This window comes from Lathyrus oleraceus, chromosome 1 (assembly GCF_024323335.1).
Source record: "Lathyrus oleraceus cultivar Zhongwan6 chromosome 1, CAAS_Psat_ZW6_1.0, whole genome shotgun sequence".
Lineage (NCBI taxonomy): Eukaryota > Viridiplantae > Streptophyta > Magnoliopsida > Fabales > Fabaceae > Lathyrus > Lathyrus oleraceus.
The window spans coordinates 8,434,223-8,443,268 of NC_066579.1; the positions used below are offsets into that span (position 1 = coordinate 8,434,223).

Below are 9,046 nucleotides of genomic sequence, written 5' to 3' on the forward strand. Positions count from 1 at the left end.
TTGAATTTAGTTTAATTTGTTCAAATTGAAAATAAAATCAATGTCCTATATTTTTTTCACAATTCATGTGAAAAAGAAATTGCAAATTTATTTTATTTGTATTTGTTATTCAATTGTGAATTACTTGTATTTCATAAAATATCAAATCCATCATCGAACAAAATCAAACTGAATCAAATTGAGTTTCATCGATTCAAATATATGAATTGATTACACTCCTATCTTGATGAGGACATAATAAATCAATGGCACACCTTAATTTGATTTTGTTATGCTATTGTTCAGAAACATAAATATAAATTACAGTCCATAACCATATATTAGTATTGCTACATAACAGTTTTTCATGATAACGAAAACGACAACACAATCCTAGTTACTACAATCTTATTCAGAAGACATTAACACCTTTGCTTCTATTCTCCACGATGTAAGAGACCTTTCTCTGCTAAAAAATGTTTGATCTTACTCTCTTGAGGAATTGACTTAGATACACTCTCTTTTTTAGCACACCTTTTCGCCCAACAAGTCAAATTGGGGAATTTTTCATCATCAATGAATTTCCCAGCAAAAGTGTAAGTATATAGCATGCAAAAGAATGGAACAAGTGCCACATCCACAAAACCAAACTTGTCTCCACCAAAATAAGGTTTGTCTCCCAGATGTTTTTCCAACACTTCAAAACTCTCTACCAACTCTTTCTTTGCACCTTCTTTCTCTTCTCCTTCACTTTTTGCATACCTAGATCCAATCTCATATACCTGTGCCATACATATATTTCTAAGTTACTAAGAAATTCACTTTTTTTTCAACATTGTTTTATATAAAAGTAAGAGCTAAATTTGAATTACCTTAGTGTCAACGTAGTTAGCCCAAAATTTAGCTTGACTTCTTTGGTAAGGATCAGAAGGAAACAAAGGAGAATGATCCTTCCAAACCTCATCAATATATTCAACTATATTTAATGACTCACAGATGGATTTTCCATTGTGGATTAGAACTGGTATTTTCTTGTGAATTGGGTTCATTTGCAAGAGTAAAAGACTCTTGTTGCTAAAATCCTCTTGTTTGTTCTCATACTTGATACCCTTTTCCTCAAGTGCAATTAGGACCCTCATGCCATAATGACTTGGCCAGAAATTTAACAGAATCACCTCATCTGCCATTGCTGAGATACAAGACTTGAACAAAAGAAAATTGAAGTTGGATGCAGAGAAGTGAGTGGCTAAGGCGTATGGTTGGTGTTGTCAATATATAGAAAAGGTTGCGAATCATGAAAAATGAAATAACAATAAACAACTAAAGTAAAACAAAGAGATGGGTCTTGGACTGAAATTACTATGCATAGTGTTTCCTTTGAGCTGTTATATAAATAAAAATCTAGAACAGCATCTTGAAATGTGGATTGAGGCAGCTTCTTGGCCTGCAGGTATCATCATATGACCAAATATATTGCTTGTTCAAGCTTAATATGTGAAAGGGAACAAATAGTAGCATATCATTTTTTTATCCTGTTTTTACCATATCTATAAAAGTTACAACCCAATAAGTACTAACATATTACACAAACAGATCATAGATCCATTACAATTTCTACTAATAGCACAAAGTTTGGCACATCTAAGTGTCTTTTTATTGCATAAGTTTTTTAACAGAAAGGTTAAGACAACTGAAACCATTTAAGTATATGTTCTGATATCTGATTCATGGTGAGGATGACATAATTTCAATAAGCCACCGCAATTTTGTCAAACTCACAATGAACCAGAACATATACAATCTACTCAATGCCCATCTTCTTCCTGACCTCCACAATGAACTGATAGACCTTATCCTGATCAGGAATAGACTTAGAAACACTCTCAATCTTGACACATCTCTTAGCCCAACCAATGAACTTGGGACACTCCTTCTCTATATTGAGGTTACCAAAGGTCTCATAGCCTTTAAACCAAGTGTAGAATGGAATAAGTGCAACATCCACAAAACCAAGTTTGTCTCCTCCAAAATAACTCTTGTTTCCCAACTCTTGCTCCAACACTTTGAGGGCTTCTATGAATTCCTTCTTTGCAGCTTCTTGCTCTTCTCCTTTTTTAGTCCAAAGGTTCTTTCCAGTTTCATAGATCTATTTCACATTGAGAATTGAAATACACTCAGTTAGATAATCAAATGATAGAACAAGAAAAACGACAAACAAAACATGCAAGGGTAAATTTATATACCTTCTTGTCAACAAAATCAGCCCAGAATCTAGCTTGTGATCTCTGGTATGGATCAGAAGGCAACAAAGGAGCTTTATCATTCCAAACTTCATCGATATACTGAAGAGCAATTAGAGATTCACAGATAGGCTTGCCATTGTGAATGAGAACGGGGATTTTCTTGTGAATAGGGTTCATCTGTAACAGCAAAGGACTTTTGTTCCTCAAGTCTTCATCTTTGTACTCATAGGTAATACCCTTTTCAGCAAGGGCTATTCTGAGCCTCATCCCAAACGGACTTGGCCAGTAATCTAGAAGAATCACTTCATGAGCCATGGATGTAATTAGAAAATAAGAAGAAAAAAGAAGAAGAAATGAGTGAGTATGTGAGAAAAAGTACAAGGGTTGGAAGTGTTTATATAGAGTGAGAGAAGATGAAGACAATCTTGACTTTGCAACCGGCCAACCGCTATTAATGGGACAATTTATGTTGCGAAATATGTAGATTTCTCTAGATATGTCTTAATAAGTAATTTGACGTGATACTTCCTCCTATTCTTTTTATAAAAATTGATATATCTGGTCTATTATAAAAAGGATCAAAGATAATATTTAGCTTAATTACATATTTGTTCTTTTTATTTTATCTCATTCACATAATTAATCCTGTAATTTAAATTTCAATAGTTTGTCTCATCTTTTCGCCCTGAAAATTATTAATGTGTTTAAATTTTACTGACTTATAATTTATATTTTTTATCTTTAAAGTTTAAAGAAAAAATTAGATTACTTTTTCATATTTTTTCATTGAAATTAACAATACTTCTATTAATGAATGAAGTATAATTTTTTTAATCTTTATAGTATTAGATAAAGATTCATATATGATGATGACATTTGAGAAGTGATGTATATTCGAAATGGATTCATTAACAATTTTAGAAGCAAAAACGTGAAAGACAATTTTAATGTAATATTGTAATACTTGATTACTAAAAAAAGGAAGGACGAGGTTTGATAATCTCAATTATGATATGTTAAGCTCGCCGCTATAAAGAAAGGGTGAGCACAATTGATTTGAAAACTCACATTTTACTTGTTTTCTTATTTTTAAAATGATTTTTGAATCTTTCTTTAGTACTTGCAAACGATATATTTCATTTTCTACCTCATTCTAATTTCATCATGTGGATCTAAATCTCATCTTTCAAGATTTGTGAATGTTGAGGAGATTTGTTATTGTGTTTAACGTTTCTTTGAAGATTCTATTGAGACTTTAGAGGTCTGCAATGTATGTGGGGTTCTAGTTGGTTTTGACAAGTTCAACGAAAAAGAATGAGCTTTTTCTCTTCATAATCACTTTGATAGTCTTGTGCGGAAACCTACAGACAAAGTGGGAGTTCTTCTCAATCTTCGGATAGACCAATGCTCAGTATACCGATAGGATCAAGGTTCAAGCAAAACAGAGACTTTAGAGCAGAATTGTTGGGGCTGAAAGCTTCAAGGCGAATTTAAGGAAAGATTTCGTGAAGATTCAGTTTGGGTACTGTGTACAAATCAAAGGATCCAGATAGAAGATTTTTATATTTTCAAACATTATTTGGATAATGTGGATGTACTAAACATCATGTAACTATCACAAACTATAATAGAAGACTAAAACTTTTAAATGGAAAATCATTGGAGAGTGGAGTAGACTCAAGGAGGACGATAGTTGAACCATTATAAATCAGATGTTCACCTCTCTCTCTCTCTCTCTCTCTCTCTCTCTCTCTCTTCTCTTCTCTCTCTCTCTCTCTCTCTCTCTCTCGCTTCTCTCTCTCTCTCGCTCTCTCTCTCTCTCTCGCTCTTTTACTCTCTATATATATATATATATATATATATATATATATATATATATAGATATATATATCACCAAACACAACCTCTCTCTCTCTCTCTCTCTCTCTCTCTTCTCTCTCTCTCTCTCTCTCTCTTCTCTCTCTTCTCTCTCTCTCTCTTCTCTCTCTCTCTCTCTCTCTCTCCTCTCCTCTCTCTTCTCTCTCTCTCTCTATATATATATATATATATATATATATATATATATATATATAATATATATATATATATATATATATCTATATATATATATATTATATATATATATCACCAAACACAACCTCTTCCTCTCTCAAAAAAAATCATGACACTTCTTCCTCTCTCAATGACCGACGACGACCATTCGTCTCATTTGTGAAGGACAACGCAGCACCAACGACTGACGACATGAAAACTTCTTCCTCTTAATGACCAATAACGCAGTAGTTCTAACTCTTTTTCTCTCATAAAGGTAGAACTTTTATGGATCTTTATATGCTCTCTTATATGTATTTCTTGTTCATTCTCTTTATTACTTCCCTTTATTCCTTCTCTTTATTCTCTTTTTTATGTTTTCTGTGGATTTTTCCATTTTATGTTATATTATGTTTAATGTGTATATATTTTCATTTTATTTTCTTTATTCCTTATCTTTTATGTGTATATAATTTTTTTTTCTATTTTCAAGCTTGAGATATTTGGAACTGGAGTGTTGAAGGACACGTTGAATTACATACTAAATCTCATTTTTGGTTTATTTTGTTATTAGCTTCAAATATTTGGAATGAAATTGTTGATGGAAGAATGATGAATTTGTACTGATTATGGTTTTCATTTTGTTTGGTTTTGTTATTAGCTTGTGGATTTTATCAATGAAGATTAAGTAAGAACTTCGGTTGGAGATGTGGGAGATAACACTCCATTCAATAATGATATTGATGTAATAGAAAACTAACCAAAGTCTACATCTAGCATGACTACAAGAGAATGAAGAAGCAACAAAGGAAGCATGGAAAAAAAGACATAATGAATTTGTAAATCATTAGTGTTGTATTGTAACTTTTGAAAAATTGTGTTATAGAGCAAATATTGAAAAAATGTGTTGTGGTGTAGAATTCGACATAATATTTTGACAATTTATGGATCTGTTTTGTTTATGTGAATAATGTCTTGATTATGTTATACTTCATTATGTGCTTAATGTGAGAATAATTTGTGGTGATACTATCAAGAAAACTAATATATGGTATTTAAATGTGTATTAACCAAATAATGTTGATTTGTTTTGATGTCTCTGCCTACATTAACCAAATTTTAAGTAGTATTAACCAAATATTTGAACTGCATTAACCAATTTTGGTTTATCAATTTTGCTTTGTTTTAATGTCTAAACATATATTAATCAAACTTTATGCGAAATTAACCAACTTTCTATAATGGATTATCCAAATTTGTTTTTAGCAATTTTGCTATGTTTTGATGTCTGGGTATATATTAACCAAATTTTAACTGAAATTAATCAATAACATTTCTTTTTTCAATTTTGCGTATGAGCCTATATTAACCAAACTTCAAACGACATTAACCAACATCTTGTACCGTATTAAACAACTTCGTGTACTTTTTTTTATTATGTATGTGTACGAAGTAGCCAACCTTCTAATTTTATTAACCAAGTTTTATTTACATCTAAATATTGTTGATTCATGGGAACTGCATTAACCAAACTTTAGACTTTATTAACCAAATATTTACAATGTATTAACCAACTATTTTATATACACACCAAAAAAGTTTAATATATTTATAAATTTACAATAATGCAATTTTACATGACAAAAGTGATTTCCACCCGAATATCCCACACCATTAATAGACGATTCTATACAAATTATTGACAAAAGTGTTTCTTTTTTCGGAAAAAAAAATCAATATTTTTAAAAAAAAATTTAAAATTGTTTTTAGTTTTTTTTTATATTTCAGAAAAATATTTATTATTTTAAAAATATATGTTTAAAAAAATAAAATATTTTATTTCAAACAAATTATATCTTGAACCTCTCATTTAGACGGCTTAAAAAACAAAAATATCAGGAACTTAAAAATAAGAGACCAAAAAATTATTAATATAATAGGGAATAAAAAAATAAGGACAAATACGAGATTTAATTGTTGAGGCATTCTCGTTTAGAGTTTTTTTTTTTTTTTTTACATCTCTGTACCCAACTGCTCTTAGATCTGCTGCAAGAGAAAGTGAAATGGCAATTTTATATTTGTTACCGACATGCCTATGGATATTGGATAGTGAAATGTATTTTTACTGTTAACTTCATCTCTGCGAGATCCAAAGTAGCTTTTGCATATTTTGGATGTCTAATAATTTTTCGTCAGGAGCTACAACTATGAAGGAATTAAATGAAAACTATTCTAGTGGTAGATATCCAATACCAAACTCTTGGATTTTAAGGAAGGAAGGGTGTCTTTTTGAAACATGCAAGTAAAATTCATTTGGAATCGTACCCGACCATAGAAACAAAGCATTATATTTTCTCAAAGTAGTTTATAAATGATTCTAGATTTGCTATAATTAATTGATCTTGACCAGAAATCTTTACTAGAATTGAGTTGAAATAAAATAAATGTTGAACTTTGAAATATTAGAATTATTTATAATCATTATTGTGGTTGAACATACTCTATTTTCTGAATTAGAAATTTTTGTAATGTATCGGTTATAGATTAGTTATGATTTTAGTTATTAATAAGTATTAATTTTTTCACTTTATCATTTGCATCTTATTAAGTTGATATTGTCATATATATATATATATATATATTATATATATAATATATATATATATATAATATATATATTATATATATATATATATATATATATATATATATATATATATATATATATATATGTCAAAAAAACGGAGTCTCATGGTGACTTCATATAATATAGACGTGGAGAGAAGAGATCAACCATATGGACAAAATATATTAGAACAATATCTTTCAAATGAAATTTTTTAAGAACTAAAAATAAAAATGACAATATTTAACCTATTTTTTATTTGTTGTGAAAATACCATCTTATTATATATATTTTAATTTCTATCAATTTTAACAATAAAATAATTTTTCATACCGATTCTTTGAGTTTGAGCATGTGGATGTAACCGATCACATCACACACGTTGCAGTGTTGAATGAAAAGTTGACCGGATGATGTACTTGATTACATCACACTTTTACAGTTGGCCTTATTTCAAAAGTGGTTAATAAATATTGTAAAAATAGTTTTAAAAATATCTATTCGAAAGATAGAAACTAAATATTTAAATACATATTATTTGTTATTAAAATTTTAATTTGAATAACTAAAATAATTGACTAAATTGAACACCATTATAATATTTATTGTCATTTGATTTAGATACAAAATTTAAAAATGAAAAGAAAAAAACACATGTATTAAGTTATAGGGAGGCAATAGCCATGGCGTGTGGCAACAGGCAACCGTGACCTCTCTCTTAGGTAACAAAATAATTGAATATGAATCATAAAATATGGATCATTTTATCTCTAATTTTATTTTAATAGGGTCCCTTGAACTCTTCTGAATATGAATACTCATATCATGTAGAGTATTATTTTAAGTAATATAGAGATAGTTTAAGTTTTTTTTTTCAATTATGACAACTTTAATTTTTGAAGTATATTGAGTAATTATCTTATAACTTTATTTTAATAAAAAATTAATTTGAAGAGTTTTATTTTTTTTCATCTAAAATGAAAGAGTTTATATTATTTTTCTTTATGAAGATTAGGTTTAATATTCTCCTATTTAAACCGGTTCACAAAATTGATTTTTCCATTTCAAATTTGAACGATATTTGTATTTTTTAAATTATATTTTTAAATGATAAATCACCGTATCTCATCAATTTTTTATAAAAAATATAAAAGAAGATCAAAACTGAGATAAAATACATAAATCTCAGATAAAATTAAGGGAATAAAATTATAAATTTATCTAAAAATTATAACGACAGTTAAGAGCAATATAGTTTGTCGTAAATATTTATACAAATTATTTACGATAATATTTACGACAAACTATAACAAATTTATTAAAATATATATACTTGTTATATTGTATTAAAGATGACAAACAAACATGTCTGACTCATTTAAATTCGTCTCATAAAAATTCTCAAAAAAGTAGGATGTATCAGGACAAACATAATTGAGTGTTCGAATTTAAAACTTTCTTTCATTATGAAAATAATAAGAGTGAGGTGGAATGGAGCCGCAAATATTATATATATATTATATTAATGTTTACGTCTGTAAAAATTTATTAAAAAAAAGATCCAAGAGAGCATATTAAGTATACAAGATTAAAACCTTAACCAATTAAATAAAAAAATGCATGCCGATGCACATCCGTTTTATCATCCTAGTATTATGTATGAGGTGAAAAGATTTATATATTAAATACCTCAAGGCTTATACAGATAATACCTCATGGTTTATAAGGTAATCAACCCCTACCTTATAAAAGGTGAAAAGATTTACTGATAAGGTTTTGTTAGAAAATTTGATATCCATCTAACATCATAATTAATTAGGAAAATTACACTCACACCTACCTTAAGATTTAAGATAATGTCTTAAGTATAGATTATAACGATTTTTTATTTGTCAACCTAGTATATATATATAATTTTTTATATATAATTTTTTCATACATAATACTAGTAATCCAGGACATATAATTTGATCATAAGCGAAATAGTCAATATTTTTTTAAGAAAATCATGGAACAAATCTCACTTGTTAGCTAATTTTGGAACATATAATTTGGATTTGTCCTATTATATTTTCGTTTTCCCATTGCATTTACAAAATTACGTTTTTCTACATTTAGCTCACTCTTCTACATTCCACAAACTTCACATCTACACCTTTTTTCACTC

General features: G+C 28.5%; 2 protein-coding genes across 2 annotated transcripts; both read right to left on the bottom strand.

Moving 5' to 3' along the window:
- Positions 1–259: 259 nt before the first annotated feature.
- LOC127121062 (probable glutathione S-transferase parC) lies at positions 260–1,323 on the bottom strand. The gene is made up of 2 exons (XM_051051699.1): positions 852–1,323; positions 260–761 (listed from the first exon to the last, which is right to left on the bottom strand). Exons 1-2 carry the CDS (start codon positions 1,164–1,166, stop codon positions 417–419), a joined length of 660 nt encoding a protein of 219 aa, XP_050907656.1. The 5' UTR covers positions 1,167–1,323; the 3' UTR covers positions 260–416.
- A 151-nt stretch (positions 1,324–1,474) lies between these two features.
- Positions 1,475–2,688, bottom strand: LOC127120981 (probable glutathione S-transferase). The gene is made up of 2 exons (XM_051051624.1): positions 2,223–2,688; positions 1,475–2,125 (listed from the first exon to the last, which is right to left on the bottom strand). Exons 1-2 carry the CDS (start codon positions 2,535–2,537, stop codon positions 1,781–1,783), a joined length of 660 nt encoding a protein of 219 aa, XP_050907581.1. The 5' UTR covers positions 2,538–2,688; the 3' UTR covers positions 1,475–1,780.
- Between the last annotated feature and the right edge of the window lie 6,358 nt (positions 2,689–9,046).